This window comes from Solanum verrucosum, unplaced genomic scaffold (genome assembly GCF_900185275.1).
Source record: "Solanum verrucosum unplaced genomic scaffold, falcon-dt-bn FXZP01000070.1, whole genome shotgun sequence".
Lineage (NCBI taxonomy): Eukaryota > Viridiplantae > Streptophyta > Magnoliopsida > Solanales > Solanaceae > Solanum > Solanum verrucosum.
The window spans coordinates 127,545-151,489 of NW_026020244.1; the positions used below are offsets into that span (position 1 = coordinate 127,545).

At 31.0% G+C, this 23,945-nt stretch overlaps 1 protein-coding gene across 1 annotated transcript; it reads right to left on the reverse strand.

Annotated features, from left to right (window-relative positions):
• Positions 1-14,911: 14,911 nt before the first annotated feature.
• Positions 14,912-17,031, reverse strand: LOC125833021 (tyrosine-protein phosphatase DSP3-like). Its single transcript, XM_049512184.1, has 5 exons — positions 16,637-17,031; positions 16,429-16,522; positions 15,979-16,033; positions 15,840-15,883; positions 14,912-15,316 (listed from the first exon to the last, which is right to left on the reverse strand). Exons 1-5 carry the CDS (start codon positions 16,792-16,794, stop codon positions 15,062-15,064), a joined length of 606 nt encoding a protein of 201 aa, XP_049368141.1. The 5' UTR covers positions 16,795-17,031; the 3' UTR covers positions 14,912-15,061.
• Positions 17,032-23,945: the final 6,914 nt, after the last annotated feature.

The window sequence follows — 23,945 nt, forward strand, 5'->3', positions numbered from 1 at the left end:
TACTAAGTATGGAAGCCATGCAAAAACATGCTTAAAACATACATTTTCAGAAACCATATCAAAGCCTACTTGTGCAATGCATGGATGACATCCCATACTACCATCCACACTTCATAGAACTCCTCAAGAAACCATAGTGCACATCTCACATGATGGGAATAGGCATTAACCGACATAGACCATGAGAGCTAGATCATGGAATCCGATGTCGTGTGACCCTACACCGAAGAATGGTGTTCTACTTGCCAAGGGTAGAACTAATAAGCATCCTATGTAGGCACATAGTTTTGGGATAAGAAAGATGTTCATTGGACTCTAGCCTAACATTGGGAGAGCCACCATCTTAGCCATATCCATTCGGTGCTTAGCCTTCATTCCCATAGAGTAGCTCATTCATATTACATTGTTGTACTTGAGAGGGCCACCAACATTCACTACAAGAAACACAACTTTTAGCGACAACTTTCTGTGGCGACACATAAAATTGCCACAAATATACGACTTATTGTGGCGATTAACCAAGTTGCCACAAAAACTGGCAGCTATAGTTGCGACACCTATTGTCGCCACAAAACATAGGATATTTAGTGGCGACTTAATTCATGTCGTCACAATAGTTACTAATTTTTTTTCAATAAAAATAGATGAAAGTGTATTTGTGGCGACTTATTGAGTGTCGTCGCAAAAAGTTTTAGTTGTGGCGACTTTGCCGCCACTAAATGTGGAGCTTTTGTAGCAACCTTTTATGTCGCTACTAAATGTTGAGCTTTTGTAGCAATATTCAATGTCGTCAGTAAAAATGGAGCTTTTGCAATAATCTTTTATATCGCCGGAAATTCCTTTATGTTGATATAATAAGACATTGTATGTCAATTTAACTTCAATTAATAGTTGTAAAGATAATAATGAATGATTTACTTATTTTTCATTGCTAAATTAGTACTTACACTAATTTAATGCATCTAATGAGTATTTTAAATATATTATTTAGGTATTAAATATTGTTATTAAAATATGTAATGTGATTAATTTCCCAATAAACTTATTTTAAGTAATTACTCAGTGATTGAAACATTTTGCACATTACAAAAATAACTAATTTTAGGCATATATATTAGTATTACTTTTATTGAAAAGTAAATAAGCTAAATTATGATAATAAAGATATAAAATATGCTGTGAGTATTTCTTGTTTACTATTTTGAGTTCATAAGAAGGTTATTTTTAGTTTTTATTTATAAGAAAGGGATATTATAATAAAAATCTTTGTTCTATGATTCATTTTGAGATATATTTTCTGTATTTAAAATCAAATACTTACGTCTCATATAATATGAAAATTCTACTTTTAAATATCCTATGAGATATATCTCGACCTAAGTATATTGAAATAAAGTTATTAAAATAAATGCTTTATTTTTCTAATTTAAGGATAATTTTAAAGTGGATGACTAAATAAACAAACTAAAATAAAAATGAAATTTTTCTATATAATAAAATATTATAATAAATCCGTGTTTTCCTTAAACTAAAATATGTACATTAAATTACTTAGAGATTTTAATTTATATATGAACACGTTTGGAAAAATAACTAAGACAAGAAACCATTATTTATTTGTTTAATTCGAGTACGAAATAGAATGAGAAAAATCTATTAAGTAGGTTAATTAAACATCGATTTTCAACATCAATTCTTGAACCAAAAACCCTGACCCGGCCCAAATAACCCAACTAAAGACCGCAATCCCTTCCCCATTTTCATTCAATCAAATTCTGAACCACATAAGCGCCGCCTCTAGGACGTCGGGAAAAGACCGGCGCGACCTCTGCTATCGCCGTAGTTGTCTCCTCCACCCTCTCACGCCTCTTTGAAGCTTCTCACCGTTACAAATAGCGAATAGACCTCAAGAAGGAACACAACGACACTAATGATTTCTCCTTCTAACTCAACAGATAAAAGATCTGTCCAAGGTCCATGGATGAATTCAGCATTCAACAGCCCCCCAATGGCTCCAAATATCTATGAAAAAGTGAGTTTTCGCCCTTGTTTTTTAATCAGATCCTCTCAAAATCACTCGGAAGATTTCCTACTTATTTTGATTCTCATAGTTTGAAACTCTTTAGCTTTATTGGGGAGCTAATATTTAGTTTTTATAATGTAAAAAGAGCTTACATTGGCTCTGTTGAACAAGCTTTTCAATGGTGAAGACTCGAGATTCACCGATTCGTTGTCTCGGAGAAGGTCAATAACCTCCCATTTACTTACTTTCCATTCTAGGTCTTTAAATGAATGTGTGAATGAATAAATGTTCTTGCCCGCTTAATTAATTTTTTGTTGTACGTTTATAATTTTTTTATTTTTATTTGATAAATAAAATCAGCATCTAAAATGGCTAATATGAACTGAAAACCTTAAGGAAAAAAAAAAGCACTGATCAGTTAATTTATCGGTATGTGATTAACATTGTTGCTAGTCTAGTTTGTGTGTTGAGAACCACTTGAATGTGTTTTACTTCATTCTTGTTTTTAATCTTGTATGAGAGTTTTAAAATTAACTTGAACATTTAGGAGAAAGCCACTGATTCATATAACAATTTAAAGTTGTTGAAATTTGATACTAGCTGCAAAAATATATGGCTCATCTAAAATCTATTTCCAAGGATTTGATGTAATAAGATTTCTTTTATCAAAACTTAAATTTAATACAAGTACAAGTTTCTGAATTTACTTAACTAAATACTATGTAAAGACTAGATATTACTAGGAAAGATCTCTCTTGGAATTATCTAGATGCTTGCAAAACAGCAAAAGTAATGTAATGTTAAGAAATATCATGGTGAATGCTTCATAGTATGATCATACAAGTTATATCATACATTTATAGGAAGGAAGATAACTATATGTTGTAGTAAAGTAATTTCTTAGGAAAGAAAATGTAGTCTTCCTTTGTTCCTTTATGGAAAATAAGAAGTACAAAAGAAGTATAAGTTAAATAACTTGGTGATTTATTAATTCAGTCAAATGGAAGACTTATTTGTTTTCTATGCTTAGTCTTAAAATATGGTTCAAGGTTATATTGGTGCTCACTTTTGATTGTTGTGACTTTGGAAATTTAAAGTTTGTATGATGTCAGTTTTTTTTATTGTATTTATGCTTCAGTAACACTTTTCAACATATTAGTATTAGAAAGTTAGTGTTAGTTTTCGTTTCTGCTAGACCCTTGCCTCCTGCCCGCCCACTCTTGTCCTTAACTCGTTATGCCAAATCTAACTATGGTGCTGCTCAGCACAATATTTTCCTTCAGTTGCTTTAGCTAAAAGTTTCACTTTAAACGTGCTTCTGCATTCGATTTTGGATATGATTAATATCTATGAAGATTAAGTTATGGACGTATCCAAAGTTGAAAAAATCAAAGAAGAGTTACCTGATGATGATGGAGATGTCACTAGAAAAAAATAATGATATGGAGTGACAAAAGACATTTACCACAATTAACTATATTTTGATAATTTGATAATTTAGTTTGAGTAATTGGTCGTAGATTCAGTTTTAACGATATGTTTGTGATGACTTTAGCTTCTTTTTAACTTGGCTAAACAATCAGCTCTTCAAGTCAGATGCTTCTCAATTTCAATTTTTGTGCTTCTGCAATTTTATCATATTTATTCATTATTTTGTTTCTATGAAGTTGTTTGCTACTGTGTTGATTCAATGAATTACTTCGGAAGCTGAGATGAAAATTAAGAAGGATTGGAAGTTGTCAGAAGAACAAGGACAAATTTCTATAGAAATAGATAGAACGCTCCAAGAACAAATGAGATTAAAAGTGGTGGATTCTATAATGTCGAGAATTCAACAGGTAAACACATTGGTATCTATTTCGACCTTTTGTTGTAACTGCAACTCTTAAGCACAAGTCGCCAATTGTTAGTTCTATGTAATAAATCTTGAGCTATTCAACATACTCCCCCAGATGCACTTCTTCATTGTTTCTCTTCTTGCATCGAACTAGCTTGTGTTCTTCAATTTTGAGAAGGAATTGAAAAACAACTGATAAATAGAATGCATTTGGTGAACTCGGTGTTGAATTTATTGTACCACCAGCAAGTTTGGTGACGTCAGCTTGTGCACTGTCTTTTTCTAATAACTTTATAACTGCCCTTTTTCTATTATCGCTCTTTTATAACCATCTCTTTTCTATTAACATTATGATTATGTTAATAATAAAAGTGATCTTGTGTATTTTCCTAATAGGGGCAAGGCAAGGTTCTTCCATTATCTAAAAAGCCATCGACAAAGGAGGGGAGCTTGAAGACACTTAATAGTTAATTTTCTTTTTCATTTGTGTATATGCATATATAAATGACATTGAACAATGAATTATTGTGAATTATATATTTTGTTGATATTTTTAGTAATAGAAGTACTTGTTATATCTAGTTTAAGGATTATTTTGTGTGTTTCTTGAATTAGAATGAATGATGATAATATATTAATAGCTAATTGACAAAATATACGAGTATATATTGATTTTAGAGGAAATTTATTAGAATTGACTATTGCAGTTGTAAATATAGGTTTTTGTGGCGACAAAATTAGTGACAAATAGAATTAGTATCTGAGCGATAATACGTTGCCACCAAATCTCAAGATTTAGTGGCGATTAGAGTTGCCATTGAAAGTATTAAAACATTTGTGGCAACATAAGTCGCTACTGAAATCCTTTCTTTAGTGGCGATGAGAGTTGCAACTAATAGTATAAGACCTTTTGTAGCGACTATAATAGCCACTAAAAGTCTAACTTCAGTGGCGACTTACAAAACATGTATTTTGTGGAAGCTTTTTTGTGGCATACCTAGTTACTTTTAGTGGCAAACTAGGTCGCCACAAAAGGTCGTTTTAGTGGCGACATATTAGAGTCGTCACAAGAGACATTTAGTTATGGAAGTACTTGCCACGGTGGTAAGGTCGCCACTAAACATAATTCGTGGCGACTTTCAGGTGTTCTGTAGCGACTTTTGTCGCCACAAAAGAGCTGATTTCTTGTAGTGATTAGGCCTACCGACCCAAAGTATAATACACAAGAAAGGTCCACCACCATTAGGTCTACCGCTTTAAGGTACATTTAAGGATATCTCATTGACTTTCCAAGATGGGCCACCAACATTAGGTCTACCGCTGCAAGGTTCATCATGTCACATAAGAAAGGGCCACCAACATTAGGTCTACCGTTTCAAGGTTTAACATTCACACAAGGAAGAGCCACCACCATTAGGTCTACCGATCCAAGGTTTAACATCACATTAGTTCCTAGACTCCTTATGAAAGGCCACCAACATTAGGTCTACCAATCTAAGGTTTAGCCTAGAATATTTCGTTATTCATTCATTTATTTATGAAAGGCTACCAACATTAGGTCTACCAATTCAAGACATTAAGACATTCAGTCAAGATACATTCATTATACAAGAGGAGGATACCTAAGCCTACCAACTCAAGATACTTCATTTAAGGTCACTCTCATCAATACAAGAAAATGATGCCTTAGCCTACCGATTCAAGATACACAACATTACATTATAGAACCCTTCACATTCCTTTATCCATATTCATGAGTGTTAAGTGAGAATATGCTTTCAATCACAACACAGTTACATTCTATACAAGATCATCATTCTATCATTGAAATCACATGTATATCCTTCACACTATACATAGTAAGTAAACACCTCCACCTTTCAAGTGGATCAATAGCTCAAGCACAATTATACTTCAACATGTAAATTAGGTCATCACTTTCCCTTTCAAGGCCATGATAAAAAATCACCAACACACCAACAATTTACTACAATTAAGGTATGTATAATGATACAATTCAACAATCTAAATCAATCTAGGCATAATCCATCAACATTCATTTATGATCAACAAACCCTCTTCATAAGACACAATTAGGAATTGAGATAAACATGGGTTCATAGAGTATTTTCATCATAAATTATCAATTAAAGATTAATACAATCATAATTTGTCATTAGAAACCTTTTGAAAATGTTTGATGAAAGAACCCATGAGATTGAATAAAACCCTAGATTTATCATACTTTGAAATCACCTTTGATTTGGCTCCTTGAATGAAAAGTTAGACAAGGATCAAAACTACCATACCTTGCTATTAATTCCCCACGAAAATCCTTTGAAAAACTTGAAGAATTAGACCTTGGAAGCTTGAAGTCTTCACCTTCTATGGAGGTTTCTAGAGAGAGACTTTTGGAGGGGAGGGGGGGGGGTTTTGAAATAGTGAGATGTAAAATAGAGTTCAACATTTTTTATACTCTTAAAATATGTTAATAAACCCAAAATAACCGTCCAAACACTTAACTAGCCAAGGAAGGAATTTACCAAACCACCCTTGGCTTGGCTGAGAATTTGACAGATTGCAGGTCCAAACGACGCCCTAAACTTACGGACTGTGAGTCCATTCACAGACCGTACTGTTGGTTCGTGGTTTGGGGTTGTAGCTTGGCTTAGAGGGTTTTGACCTACGGAGGCCATCCACGGGGCGTGGATGGACCTACTGGTCGTGAACCCCATCCGTAGGTCACCCTAAAAATTCTAGCTTTTGGTGATCTTGGGGTCTTGGAGGTTAGGCTTTAGGGTCCTCCTCAAGGACCCCTAGGGCGGTCCTTGGGGAGTCGTACCTTGACATTTAACCCCTAAACCCCTTAACCAAAGCTCGGGACAACATTAAACCACTTCAAAACCTCATGACAACTCAAAGACACACAAGTTAGTCTTTAGTTTCACTTGGTCGTTACAATTATAATGGCTATTTGCGAAAATTCCCCTTAAAAAAATAAGTTTTTTTCCCTTACCCCATACACCCCCTGCCCCGACCACCTATGTTGTACTTGATGGACCAAAGGTTGGTCAAGCTATTGGGCCTAGGGTTAAACCATAAAGAGACCCAATAATTCGACATCCCAATACTAGTTTTGCTTAGGAACCAAATTGAGTAGAGTTTATATGATTGTCATATGCGGTTTGGGGAAATTATTCGTATTGTAAAGAAACTGTGTGTTGTTATCATCTTCTTTCTAAAGTCTAAGCTTTCTATTATAAATACATTAAAACCTCACTAAATTAATACTCGGTAAATTAATAATCTCTCTAAGATAATATTTTTTTCCGGTCCCGACATGGGCCAATGGAAGAAAACACTTATTTCGATAAGATAATAAGATGATATATTTTCAAAAAACCTCTATATAAATATATGGTCCCATTAATATTATAAATTAATAATTCTTTAAAAGTACAAATATATCTAAGACGATTTAGTGAAATGTGATTCTATTGTGTTTTGTTTTTTGTTAAACTTTAAATCTAGTTGAAGGTCATCTTTAACTTTATTTTTTGCATCAAAAAGTTCTCATGTTGTCTTTTCGAACTATACCATAATATTGAGAAGAGTTGTAAATACGATAAGTGTTTCCTTACGCATAACTAGTTCTTAAGGTATTGTATCATCTGCAGTTTCAGTGTCAACATTAATTTTTATGGTATCCACAATTTCTTCTAAGCTCTGGACTACTGAATATGTATCGTTTTCACTTGGATAATTCAATAGGTTATTGACGTCCATTTTAGTGCGCTAACTGAGTTCATTAATCATGACCTCAAGTTCACAAATGACATTTTCACAAGTGGTTGGGTTCATTCAAATTCTCTAAGATTTCATCCTCCAAATATATTTTGTAGTGTCAAAAATAATTTGTTGTTGTCGTTTGCTGAAAATTTGTCGTCCAAGCCGGGATTTCCAAATTCATAACATCCAAAACATTATTTTTTCCTGGATCGGTTTCATGTCCCATCATAGTCTTTTAATATCCTACGATAAAACATGTTTCGATAATACATCTTGAAAGTTTTTATTATCCGAGCATCATAAGGTTAAATCTCAAAACACTATATAAATTAATAGTTATTAATTTATCGATTAAAGAATTCCTCTACAAAATAATAATATTTCACGGTCTCAACTATATTAATTTAGTAAGGTTTTACCGTAAGTAGTTTAAGAGTTGTAATTACTATTCTAAAGTTGTAATCATGTTATCATTTTTAATAATATAGTGATCAAGTCAGGTTTGTTTCATTGGTGCTTTCATTAAGAGGTTTTCAATGGAGGACCAAATATCTCGAACAATCGAAGATTCAATTAAGATTGTGAAGGATCCTTGGTCAAAGGATCTCGCTGAAATTCGTTTAATGTTATGCGAGTTGGTTGGAAACCTTCCAACGAGTAAACCTAGCATGGTGGAATTTCAATGATTATGTGGCGAGAATCCAAATTTATGGATTTCTCAAGTTGAACGCTACGTACTTTGTGTTCTATGAGATCACAGAAGACCACAATTATCTCTCATGTCATGTTATCCCTACATGACAGGTATATAGTTGTACCAATTGTCCAAGTGGAGCAATATAATATAATCAATTCATCTTTGCTTCAAAACTATGAGGAAAAATCTAAACGCAAACGCAAAATGAATGTGCAAAAGGTGTTTGACGAAAGGTTAACTAACTATTGCCCCATAGTATTTGCTGAGACGAAATCAGACACTCCAATTGAAATGGTTGGTGAAGAAGCTAAAAAGTATTGAAAGTACCCCAGAAGATGTTGATTCTCATTGGTATATTATTATGACTGAAAATAGATGCGAAAAAGTTGCTCTGAATTGCTTGCTTGCTTGCTTGTTATTAACAATGTCAAGCAGATACTACTACGATTTATGCTTTACTCAAACTTTGAGGACAAGGTTCTTTTTTAGGCAGGAAGTATTGTTGTGAACACCGATGGTCCAAAGGCTGGCCAAGATATTGGGCCTAAGGCTAAACCACAAAGAAGCACAAGAATTAGACAGTGCAATACTAGATTTGCTTGAGATCCAGGTTGAATAGAGTTTATATGGTTGTCATATGCGGTTTGGGAACATTATGTGTGTTTGTGAAGGAACTGTTTGTTCAACTCATCTTATTTGTAGAGTCTAAACTTTTCATCTCCATTCTTATCTATATAATTTACTTGTAATTTCAATACTTTCATTGTAATTAAGTAGTTTGAGAGTTGTAATTACTATTCTAAAGTTCTAACCATGTTCTCGATTTTAATAATATAATAATAAAGTCGGGTTTGTTTCAACCTACACTCAAAAAAAAATTAATATCACTTTTTTTTTAAGAATGAATCTCTTTTACCCATTTAGCTATCCACTTTTAAATGAATAATATGAATTTTATCATTTTTTACTCATTTAAATAAGCTAGATATCCAACTCATTTAAGATTATTTAAATAGATATTCATATAAGTTACTCATTCGATAGAGACTATATTTTCTTTTTTCCTTTCTTTTATAGAAAAAGAGGCGCAAAAGTCGCATACTCCCATGTATCATATGACTAGTACAACACTCAACTTTGCAACTTTTTGGTCACATGCACATGGATCAAACTAGATCCCCCCCCCCCTCCCCCCCCCCACACACACATATATATATATATATATATATATAAAACATGTGTACACATTCATTTAGGGTTGGAACATTTCATATTTCTGTGGAATCACCTATAACTTTGAACTTATTACTACTGTTATAGGCCACAACCCTAAGGGGTCATTTGGTTTGAATACAAGTTATCCTGAGATTAGTTATGTTGAAATAAGTTATGTTGGGATAAGTTATATTGGAATTAGTTATGCTGGGAGTAGTTTTTATTACTTGTTTGGTTTGTCATATTCAAACTTATATCCATTGTATAATTTTTAATAATAAGTTGTTTGTTTACAAAAATACCATCCACCTTATTTTGTTTGTTTTTTTACATTTTCTTTGCAAACTCTAGTTATTCATTCTCAAAAATCAAACTTTCATGTTATTTAGCTTAAATATTTTTATATGTGCATTTCCATGATTGTGCTGTGTGTTTTTAAAATTAAACTTTCATCTTATTTAACTTTAATAAAACTTCCATCTTATCTAACTTAGAAATAAAATTTTCATCTTATTTAGCTTAAAAATAAATTTTTCATCTTATTTAGCTTAAAAATAAAACTTTCGATCTTATTTAGCTTAAAAATAAAACTTTCATTTTAAGTTTATCAAAGTAAAAGAAATATTATTATTAAAGTTATCTACATTTTAATGGATACATAGAATATAATTTTTAAATGAGTAATAAACTATGTAATTCAAAATATGTAATTTAGTAGTGGAGTGAGTATTTTAAGAGAAATCAAAATATAAATATAAATATAAAATTAGGCAAAAAAATCAACTTATAATATATTCATAAATAAAATTTGTATTTATAAAATGTAATTTTTTAATAGAAAAATATATTATGATTAAAACAACGATTAAGTAAGGTTGTGAATGTTATTATAGTTGTTTAAAATTATATTAATATACTATGTATAAGTGGTGTATAAAAGAGAGTTTAAGGGGTAATTTTGTTAATTTACATACTTTATCCCAGGATAAGTTATCATGGGATTACTATTCCACCCTCAGGGAGGGATAACTTATCCCAGTACTATTTGTTAATCCTGGATAAGTTATCCCATCCTGTCCAACCAAACAACGGATTAACGGGTCGTTTGGTTTGAATACAAGTTATGATGGGATAAGTTATGCTGGGATAAGTTATGTTGGGATTAGTTATACTGGGATTAATTATCCTGGTATTATTTCTTATTGATTGTTTGGTTTGTTGTACTAAAAATAATACTTTCTAAAAGTAAGTGGTTTGATTACAAAAATACCCTCTTATTTAACTTTTTGTATATTTCTTTGGTAGAGTTTTAGTTAAAACCAAATTTAACTACTCAATCCATCCAACATAGAAAATCTTATCAGCTTTTCCCAGCGGATCTGTTTCAGCAAACACTGTTTGAATTCCCACTTCACTTGCTATTGCTCTTGCTGCCGCCCAGTTATCACCAGTCACCATGACACTTGTGATGTCCATTGAGTGGAGAAAAGAAATAACGCGTGCAGCGTCTGGCTTTACAGGATCAGTCACAGCAAAAGCCCCAGCTATTTTCTCATCCACAGCAACCAAAACACAAGTCCGAGAAAAATGTTCATGCTCTGAAATGTAGTTATCAACTTCACTGCTTACTGGGACGTTGAAAGCATGCATAAGCCTCCTATTTTCGACTAGGATTTTCCGTTCTCCAACTTTTCTGCTTACGCCAGCTCCAGTGTGCACTTCAAAGTTCTTTATCTCAGAGTGAAATTCATTTTCAGCACCGTGCTTCAGGCGTAACTTTTTGGCATGGTCCACAACTGCTTTTGCAATAGGATGCTCACTATTTGCCTGAAAATCAAATTCTGGACAAATAAATCCAACACAGATATTCCCAAGATAATTGATACTTCACTAACTTTTTTTTAAAATAACTTCTTCACTGATGATTACACAATGAAAATACCTCGTTTTATTTGAGTTCATTGAATAGCCTAATTTTATAATGGAAAATCAAAAATATATAGAAGGAGTAAAAACTCGTCTTTATTGAAAAATCGAAGAAAAACCCTTTCGTTAAAAGTAAGAAAGAACCTTTCTAGAAAAAAAGAACGAGCACTAGAATCTATACATTGATTCACAATTTTTTTGAACCATATGCATCAAAAGGCGCATGTATGGGTTTAGTGATTCCTAACTGAACACGATTGTAGGTATTCCACTTTTATTATGAGAAGTCCAAAAATCTTTCACTTCAATGGAATTAATGTTAGCTGTGGTAACTGATGTAACTATATAGCTGCAATAACTGATGTAACTACATTCACAACAATTAACACTCTCTTGTAGAACAATATAATATGTTCCCAAGTCAAATTTGCCTGCAATATCAAGGTTACACTTCAAAAGAAAAAACGAAACTAAAAGTGGAAAGCGATGCATTATCATTTTACAAATACAAGTTGAGAAGAAATCATGTATGCACCAAAGTTATTATCTCATGTACCAGAGGGCCATAATATTCAGTTCAAATAATTTACTATTACGATAGTACTGAAGCTTCAATTCATGGAGAGGGCCATAGGATAGGAGGTAGACTAATTCAGAAACTTTATGGTGATAATTGAAGGTCAGTTATGTTGAGCTATGAGCTATGAGTCCTTAGCTATGCCACATATGGAGTTTTGATGATTAACAAATATAACAAACATGATGCAAGAACTGGATGTTAAACATGTCTCAATAATGGCAGATATTGTTTATGACAAAGAACTACTGAAGAACCAATTCCTTAACATGTCTATTGTGTTTATGGCAAAGAACTACTGAAGAACCAATTCCTTACTGTCTATTGCAAGATCTGACTACAGAAGTACACTGCAAGAAGCAAAGGAATTAGGTCCTTCACAGGATACTACTGAAACTGTTGATCAGGAACAAAGCAAATTCCAAGTGCATGAAGGATTCCTTGAGGAAATGGAATTACAGCTAATCACATAGATCAAGGAACAAGAAATCAAAATGAAAATATTACAACAATTGCACACTTGGAAAGAACTTTGGAAATAGGAGAAACACAAAGGAGGCTGACGCGCAAATGAAAACCAAGTTAAACTTGGATTAGGTTCTTGGATTCTTCCACTTATTGATAGCATCCAAAACACCGGGTCGTTTGGTTTGAATACAAGTTATAATGGGATAAGTTATGATGCGTGTATGCTGCTGTATGTTGTTAAACAGAGGCACCAGCAGTAAACAGAGGCACCAGCAGTAAACATTTTCCAGTATTAAACAGAGGCACCAGCAGGATACAACAAACCAACCAACACTACAACTAAAACAACAGCTAAAACAAGAGTAAAATTTCAGTAAATATTCACCAAAACACCTGTCAAAACTGAAACAAAAGCTCTGCATCAAAGCAACAGAAAAAACAAGACCAAAAATTGGTCTACCATAGTAGAAAAAATGAGACAAAAACTATAGGGAAGCAACATAAGCAACTGCACAAAAATTGATAACTAGTAACAAACTTACAACAAACTTAACTTTTACATGAGAGTTAATCTATTTAATAGATTTTACATATACAAAAGATTCTAGCATCCTCATGACCTACATTAGTCATACACAAAAGAGTGTGAACATAACTAGAGGATCAAAAAATGGCACTCCAATCAAAGTTTTGATTTGAAACTTTTAGTTGAGCAAAAACTATCACACTAGTGCCACCATTTATATACACAAGCTTATCATACTTCAAAGTTTATCATTGACGACCATGAACATCATTGTTTGGCGCTCAAGCTCACCCATACGTAAAAAGATTTCCATATTTTTGACATCTTCACAGATAACCTTTTTAGCTTTGATACGTTGCTCTATGGTGTACAAATCAAATGTAGGAGATTCAATGATGGAATAAATTTGACCACGCATATCAGAGTGGTCACGATTTCCAATCTTGTCTATCAACGAACCAATTCTTTTATCTTGGCTTTCAGTAAAGCTTTTCATAACTTCCGTCATACTCTTGAGAAATGTTTCATTAACATCTTCCACAACCCTCTTTCTTTTCTTGCCTTTTTCTTTTTCATTGACACTAGAAGAAGATGTTTTAGCATATTTACCTTGCTTTTCAGATGGTCCAGTATGTTCACGAGGAGATCCTCCAGCATATTCATTTTCAGTTGTTTGAGTAAAATTATGTCCTGTATCAGTTATCCTGAGATTAGTTATGTTGAAATAAGTTATGTTGGGATAAGTTATATTGGAATTAGTTATGCTGGGAGTAGTTTTTATTACTTGTTTGGTTTGTCATATTCAAACTTATATCCATTGTATAATTTTTAATAATAAGTTGTTTGTTTACAAAAATACCATCCACCTTATTTTGTTTGTTTTTTTACATTTTCTTTGCAAACTCTAGTTATTCATTCTCAAAAATCAAACTTTCATGTTATTTAGCTTAAATATTTTTATATGTGCATTTCCATGATTGTGCTGTGTGTTTTTAAAATTAAACTTTCATCTTATTTAACTTTAATAAAACTTCCATCTTATCTAACTTAGAAATAAAATTTTCATCTTATTTAGCTTAAAAATAAATTTTTCATCTTATTTAGCTTAAAAATAAAACTTTCGATCTTATTTAGCTTAAAAATAAAACTTTCATTTTAAGTTTATCAAAGTAAAAGAAATATTATTATTAAAGTTATCTACATTTTAATGGATACATAGAATATAATTTTTAAATGAGTAATAAACTATGTAATTCAAAATATGTAATTTAGTAGTGGAGTGAGTATTTTAAGAGAAATCAAAATATAAATATAAATATAAAATTAGGCAAAAAAATCAACTTATAATATATTCATAAATAAAATTTGTATTTATAAAATGTAATTTTTAATAGAAAAATATATTATGATTAAAACAACGATTAAGTAAGGTTGTGAATGTTATTATAGTTGTTTAAAATTATATTAATATACTATGTATAAGTGGTGTATAAAAGAGAGTTTAAGGGGTAATTTTGTTAATTTACATACTTTATCCCAGGATAAGTTATCCTGGGATTACTATTCCACCCTCAGGGAGGGATAACTTATCCCAGTACTATTTGTTAATCCTGGATAAGTTATCCCATCCTGTCCAACCAAACAACGGATTAAGAGACACTAAATTTTTATCCCAGGATAACTTTCTCTTATACATCACACCAAACGACCCCTAAGTGTCAATTATATGAGTCGTCACTAACTATCGACCCACCTACATCCAATATTATCCTTTGAACTTAATCTTTCTAGTAGTCTAATATGAAGGTGTGAATAATAACTAATGTACAAGAGAAAAAGAATTAACACAGAAATTAATATTTCTGGTTTCGAATTAATGCAAAGTAAAGGCATCACAGAAACAAATTGGTGTATAGATGAATCTGAAGCAATGAAAAGAGAAATAAAAGAAGAATGGGTATTATATCCAATCCAGGCTAAAACTTAAGGTGGATAAATCCCCTCTATAGAACTGAAGTCATCTGGGGCTTCTGCAGACTTTCTTCTCTGTACTGCAAGCGCCTCTTCTTCGACCCATAGTACCTGTAGATAATGCTCTCAAGACAATGCCTAATGCGTGAAACGTCATATTTCTCCAGAAATTTGACATCGGTTTCTCTCCACTTTGTGCCAGCAAAATGCTTGTACTCCTCCACCACAGCAGACATACACCAGTTCTGCAATTTCCTCAGGCATCCAACCAGGCAACCAGTACGGTGCTGCACGTAACAAAATACAAACTTGTATCACTTATGAAGCCTATGTATTACAATTGTTGCTAAGAGAAACCAAACAATAGTTCAATATACAACGCCTACATATGATGCTTGAAATTCAAACAAAAGAGCCGGGGATCTTTCCTGTGGGATTTCACGGGGTATATTGTTGTTGGAATTCAAACAACAACAATAGCCATAATATATATTAGCTAGACAACAACAACAACAGCTTCACCGGAATCTCAAGCAACTTGAGTTGGATATACAATTACTCACTCTTTCCATGTTAATCGATTTATGAATGACGATATATTTCATAATTTAAACACACAATGAACAAACGAGGTTTCATACACAGCACAAGAAGACGTGAGAGGTACTCAATAATAGCACAGCAGATATATTTACCATTCACAAAAGAGTATACATCAATTATCACTAATGGAACTCCGGGACATGGATGAAATATACGCACAACAAACGTAAGCATAGACACCAGAGCAATAAGATGAAGATTTTGTACCTTTCCACGCTTACAATGGATGAGAACAGGGTGATTCCTGACATCTAAAAACCAAAAACGAAAATAAAGTAAAAATTCATATTCCAAGATTTAAACATCCTATAAACACAACAGATAGAAAAGGCATAGATTTTTTTACCAGTAATCACTTTCAGAGCCTCTGTTATAGCACTGCTGGACATAGCTGATGGCTCCTGAATGGAAAAAGATTTCCATTTTTACAAGAAATATTTATGCAAAAATAGATTGTAGCACTGGAAAATTCAAATAAACAATTTTCTTAGCCTTATTTTTTATAGTATCAAAATAACAATATGCCTACAAAAATTACCAAAACAACTCCATTAGTAATATATTTTGAATCAAAAGCTTTATATGAATGCAATCTAAATCTCTTTTCTTTTGCCCAAAAACAACTACTATTATGCAATTTGAACACAAATTAACCATTTTAAGAACAAATTTCAAGAAGAACAATTACTGTAAACTGCACTATTTAGATTTCAAATTCCCTCAAATCATAAAACCCTAATTTCATAAATTTTCAAATCACAACAGATAAATAATTAGTAAGAAAAAGGACTAGTACCTTAGTGCCATCAATACCAAACTGAAAAAGCTTGATATTATTAATTCTCAGAAACTCCAAATTCTCTTCAGGATAAGGCTCAGGGCACAAATATCTGCAAACCCATATCAAAATCATCAAATTACAATTACCCACATACAAATCTTGAAAATCAAACCAAGAAATCAATATGTAAATTCCCAATTCAATAAAAAAAAAAAAAACTAACATGATGGATCGAAGATTGAGGGATTGAAGAAAGGGAAAATTAGACGGTTGAGGTAATCCAGATCTGTATATGCAGTTATCTTCAACAGCAGAAAAATTATTCGGCGACACCAACAGCACACCATCATCATCACCCTCTTTTTCCAAAATCACACACATTTTTCTCACTTTTTTTTTAATCAATATTCAAGAATTAAAACCAAATGTTAAAGAACAACCACACCCGCCATCATCATCATGATTTTATAATGAAAAAAACGGTTATGAGAATTTTCTTCAATTGATTTCCATGAAGGCGGCGTGGAAGTTGAAAGAGATTGTAGGGTATAGGGAGGGGTGTTTACAAGAAAAGAGGAAAATCAAGAGAAAGGTTAATTTGAGAGAATTCTCTTAATTGTGTAAGACTCCTACTTTATATTATATATATATAAATAAATAATACTCCTCCCAATAGGATAGGGATTTTGCTTTATGTGGGGACTTTGGGATCCTCCACCAATTTTGTCTATATACCAAATGTTTGACTCCTAAAAGGTACTACTATATACTATGGGTTTTTGTTTTTTTTTTAAATTTTGACCTTTCAAATTTTGACGAATTGTTTTCTCTATTATGGAATTTTCATATCCATGAGAACAATAATATGTAGGGAATTTGTTTGGTACCAAGGGAAATATGGAAAATATTCTTGTATAAATAAGTTAGGAATTTTATTTATATATTGATATTTGATAAGTAAGTAAAACGATATTATATTAATGATGTTTATATATAATTTAGTTAAACATCACCAGGGATGGGACGGGGTGGGGAGTGGAGCTTCAGGATCAAAGGGGGTCAGATGGTCAAGGGGTTGGGGTCTTTGGTGGGTGGGGAGGATATTAAAATGTATCATTGAACTATTGTAAATATAAATAATTTTTTGTAGGTCATTCAAATTGTGGCAGGTGTCCCTCCGTTAGTCCAAATAGTATATAGACTCTAAAAATTTGATGGTAAAAATATCAGTGTCCTAAAAAAATAACGAATGGTATTTAGATAATATTTATGATAGTTTGAGGGTATATTTATCATTTTTCGTATAATAAATATAAAATATCATGTATAGAATCTGTTTTTCTTGTTTCCTCATTTTTTTAAACTTCTTTTACTAGAGAAAATATTTTAAAGAATTTTTGCCTAATCAAATATGAAAAAATAAGGAAATATTTTCCTCTATATCAAACAAACTCGACGACATGTGTCTTATTACTCTATAGAAAAGGATCAACATTATTTATCTATTATTGGACATTGAATCATTTTCATTGTTTAGTTTTTGATCTAATATTTCTATCTCAATCATCAAAAAAGTCGCCTTTTTTCCCTTGATCCCTGATCGAGTTTCAATCTAAAGACAATTGTAAATTTTAACCAAATATTTCTCAGAATACATGGATGATGTTAATATCAATGGCAAATACAAGATAATTTACTAATATTAAGGATATTAATGAACGAAAATTCAGGAAAAGATAAAATCAAGAAATTTAGAACGATTTAGATAAATTTATATTTTTTATTATTATTATTATACCTCGATAAAAAATGTAATAGGAAAAGTGTTCGATTTGTTCAATCCTATTGTGCAATTTTATCTTTCCCTAAACTTTTCTTCCATTCATATCATTGCTATTGCCTATTAGACATTAGTGATCAAGAAAAAAGCGTTTAGTATTTGTTTTGAAAAATATTTTCCTCCACGCCAAGCAAATTTTAGGACATGTGTTTTATTATTATATGAAAAATGATAAAGTTTATTTATCTATTATTCAAAATTGAATCATATTTAATTGGTTAGTATTTGGTATAATATTTCTATCTCACTAAAAAAAAAGTCATTTTTTCCATTGGTCCCCGATGATGCTTCAATTTGAAGACAACTATAAATCTTAAGGCCTGTTTGGCCATGCGATCTGGTATCATGATATGGAATCATGAGATGAAATTGAAGGCTTGTTTGGACATGCGATATGAAATTTTTGTGTTGTATATTTTCTCATAAACATAAAAATCTCATAAGTTGTAAAACTATTAAAACAACCCCAATTGTTTATTCAATCTTATCAAATAAACAAAAAATTATAAAATCGCATAATAAATTATTACAAAGTTATTTGTTCTCCACTTAAGTAATTGTTTCATCTAACTTTAATTTAATAAAAAAAAATTGAACATAAATTGTAGTGTACTAGTCTTTAATATAATCCTCCCACATAGTACGGACAATTTCCTCACGTTGAACTTACATTTCTCGATCATGTGACCGAGAAGACGAATCAACATTGTTACTTTGAACCATTTGTTGGTCAATATCCTCCGCAACTATATCTTCATGTTCATTGACGATAAATATTTCATCACTACTTTGGTATTCTCGCAAATAATTATGTAACACTGCACAAGCTATGACAATTTTCACTTGTGTATCAATATCATAATGGTTCATGCCTTGTTTCAGTATTCTAAATCTATTTTTCCAAGCTCCAAAAGTCCGTTCAATCACATTGCGCAGAGATGAATGCCTATAGTTAAATAGTTCTTTGGCATTTTGAGGCTCTCTTTCACTTCCTCGGTAATCTTGCAAATGATAGCGTAGTCCTTTGTATAGAGCTAAAAATCCTTTTGTGTTTCGGAAACCAACATCAACATAATATTTATCTACCAAAAAACATTTTATAAAGAATTACTAAAAGAGTATATGACGTAAATGAGACAACTTTGTGTAACTAAATAATATTTATTCTAAGGATGTAATTTAAAGTTACCATGTGGCGGAAATGGAAATTGAGACGTTGGTTCAACAAGTGCATTCTCAAGTACTTTACTATCATGTGCAGTACCTTCCCAATCAGCAGCAACAAAGGTAAATCGCATATCAAAATCACAAGTACATAAGACATTTTGTGATGTTCTTTCTTTGCGATTACGATATGCTTGTTGCACCGCTTTAGGAACCTCCCCTTCTATATATGTTCCATCAATCGCACCAACACAATCCTACCAAATAAAAAATACATCAATATTAGTTTAGTGAACATAAAATAAATTGGAAGCATTATAGAATGCACTTCATAAAAAAAATGTTTGTAAGAGTAATAAAAATAGTGCTTCCAAGACAATGCAAAGTCATAAAATAAATATTATCTCTTTAAACAAAGTTGATAGGAAATATGTAACTAAATACTAATAACTTACACATAAAATATAAATGTTCACTTATTAAGGCCATAAAATAAATTTGTTAATGTGATTGAAATTTTACCTTAAACCAAGGCCAAAATCGAGTATTATGTCGAATTTTGGAGTGTACACCAGTCATATTTTTTGGTTGTATAAATGTTGGTGTCATCTTGCTAATTGCCTCGGCAACTATTTTAACATGCCGGTTAATTGTTTCAAGTGAATATAATGTTGAAAAGTTTCACAATCGTGATGTGTGAATTAAAGTGACTATATGTTGGTGAGAATAATAAATTTTATGTCGGTGAGAATAATAAATTTTAAACAGTAATGATGTGATTATAAATTTTATTTACATATGAAACAAATGGTTAGTAGATATAAATGTGGGTTGTTTTAACAAAACATAAACTCATGAATCAATTATTGTATTAAAATATCTCAAATCATGATATGGAATCACCATATAATTCCATATTATGGTTTTTGGAGAATATGGTATCACCTCTCATGATATGGAATCAGCGTAAAATCGCATGTCCAAACGCTGATTCCATCTCACGATACCATATCGTGATATGGTATCGCATGGCCAAACGCCTACTTAGTCAACTTTGATGATGTTAATATTAACGATAAATATGAGATAATTAAGTTACTCATAATAAGGATATGAGATGAACGAAAATATAGGAAAAGATAAAATTGAGCAATTTAAAATGATATAGATAAATTTATATCTTTTTTATTACTATATATCTCTATGTAAAATATAATTAATAGGAAAAATGTTTGATTTGTACGATCCTAAATTGTTCAACTTTATCTTTCCCTAAACTTTTCTTCGAATCATACCTTTGCTGTTAGTGATCAGGAAAAAAAAAAGACTTTCTTGACGATTTAGATGTATAGTGGATAAAAAATCAACCAAAGAAAAATTATTTACTTGTGAGTGTTTAATTGATAAGTAAAAAATAAATAAATATTAAAAAATTAATATTAATATCAACAAAATCAAAGAGTGTTTAATAAAACTTTTGAATATTAAAGATTAATAACATGCCCTTGTTGGTTGGAAAAAACTATAAAGAGTTATTATATAATCTAAGATAACTATAAGAAAATTGACTTCCACTCATAAGTGACAGAAGTCATATTTTTCTTTTTGATGAAAAATATTTTTCGTATTAACTTTTTTCGTATAAAATATTTGTAAATGACTTTCTCGTAAATACATTTCTTAAATCATTTTCTCTTGCATCAAACAATACAATTTTTTCTGAGCTTTTATTATCCATTTGAGGAAAAAACACACACATTTACACTCTAAATTTCTTTGTTAAAATTTAAAACTATTCTCAAATTGAAGCACCCTTATTGTCAAGAAACAAATACTAAGACTTTTATGATAGTTGAAATAGCCAAGAGACGAAAATGGCGAAATGGTCTGATGAACCCCTGTACTTATATAAGTTTGTATTATGAACCCTTCTACTTAATCCTTTATCAACTGAACCTTTAAACTCAGTAAATCACCATATATTGAACCCCTCTGACCGTTGACTAAGCTTATGTAGCATTGAGATGACTGAATTGGCAAGAGTGTGCCTCAACAAGCGAGTGATATCATGTTTAAATTTAAAAAAAAGAGAAATGACTTCCGTTCATAAGTGACAGAAGTGATATTTTTCCTTTTGATGAAAAATATTTTTTGTATTAAATTTTTTCGTATCAAATATTTGTAAATGACTTTCTCATAAATACATTTCTAAAGTCATTTTCCCTTGCATCAAACAATACAAATTTTTTTCTGAGCTTTTATTATCCATTTGAGAAAAAAAAAAAAACACATTTACCCCCTAAATTTTTTATTAAATTTAAAATTATCCTCAAATTGAAGTACCCTTATTGTCAAGAAACAAATACTAAGACTTTTATGATAGTTGAGATAGCCAACAGGCGAAAATTTATTCAATGATCAAACTTGACGATAATGTTATTTTCTCATGGATTTGAAATTTTCAACTGTACCATTTATCATAAAATGATTTTTTCATGAAAAGCATTTTCAAAGTCATTTCACATTTGCCTTTGTACCAAACACACACACACATCTGTGTATGGTATAAGGAAAAATAACTTTGAAAATATTTTTATTGAGAAAGTTATTTTCTATACATAGTTTATTAACTTACTATAAAATGCTAAAATAAAATATTATAATAAATATTACAGACCGTTTGGTATTGCTGCAAAAAAAAAAAACAACTTATTTTTAAAAGTTCTTTCGTAAAATAGCTTTTGAAAATAATAATAATACTTGTGTTTGATTAATTCAAAAATAGTTTTGATAAACATATTGTATTTGACTAATCATTTTTAAAAAGTGTTTATGAGAATCAAATTATGAAAAGAGACAAATATCAAAACACTTTAAATATTAAAATTATTTTATAAAGAAAAATCATTTTAAATATATATTATTAAAATTATAATTAATTTTTTTTATTAAATTAATATGAACATATTCAAATAAGGTTTTGGTGGATTCCCTTGACTAAATAAATTCAAAGAAGGTTCGGAAAAGGTTCGTTTAGGTCATATTCAGTGAACTTAAGATAAACAATTAATTATTGTGTTATAATCACGTTAATTTGGATAAAGAGTCGTGGGCGGTGGTCAGTCTTTATATTTACATTTGACAACGTTGTCATTTTGACTAATCAATTTTGATGGATAAGGCTTCTAGACTTGTACTCAATGGGGTCGTTTGATGTGTGAAATAAAAATAAATAGTGATGAGATAAAAAAATTGTATCTTGTTTGGTTGACTTGTTTGGAATAATTTATCCCACTATTTATATCATAGTGATGGAATAAGTTATCTCATATTCATGGTGGGATAATTTATCTCTAGATAACTAATCCTGGATAACTTGTTCCAACCATACATTATATTATATAGGGAAAATTATGCGGTTAAACAAAATTATACTACTTAATTACTCATCATATTTAGCTATACTTTGCTTTAATTACCACTCGCGACTAACATTATACATTAATTACGTGGGCTGACTTCGAGTTTGTATAATTAGTCACGTTTGTATATGTATAAGTCACCACATTTGTATAATTCACAACTAACAATTCTTTGTTTGATTTGTATTTGTATACAATTGTTTGGTTTTTCAGTTTTGTCATCATATACATTCAATCTTTTTGTGAATAACTTTTTAAAGTTTGTATAAACGTTGTAGTTTTTGGATTTTATATAATATAACTTATATAATGTAATTTGTATAATATATTTTGTATAATTGTTTAAAATTCATACGTTTATGTTTGTATCAATTTGTTATTTCGAGTTGTATTATATTTGTATAATTTCATACTTTATATTGCCCAATTATACAAAAAACCAAGTGAATTATACAAATGTACCTGCTAATTATACAAACGAGATGCGAATTATACAAATTATTGTCCTCTCTCGCTCGCCTCTCTCCTCTGTTTCTCAATCTCTCTCGCCAGAATATACAAATACATATGTATAATATACAATTATCTAACTGATATACATATACAATTCACCTTTCTCACACTCTTTGCCCTCTCTCGCTCGCCTCTCCCAGTCTCGCTCACCACTCTCCTCCCTATAACATGTAGCTATGAATTGTAATTAGCAAACTATAGATATGGAGTGTAATTAGGCTATTTTTGAGTGGCTATATGCGAAAGTTCCACTATTATATATATACTAGAAAGGGAAACCACGTGCTTTGCACAGGCCCAATCATCATTATTTGAAATTTACAATGTTTGTTTGCGGTACTTTTGATTTTTTTAAAATTCAATGATATTTGATTTTTTGGTAATAATAATACAATATTAACGATCTAACATTAATATTCGAAATATAAGGTAATTTATAGATAAAAAGATGGACAAATAAATATAAATTTAAATTTATAACATCGTAGATATCTTGTCACGACCCAGACCATCGTGATTGACACCAACACTAACCCTCCGGTTGGAGAACCATTTATACTAATTAGCTAACCAACTTAATCAAAATACTAAAA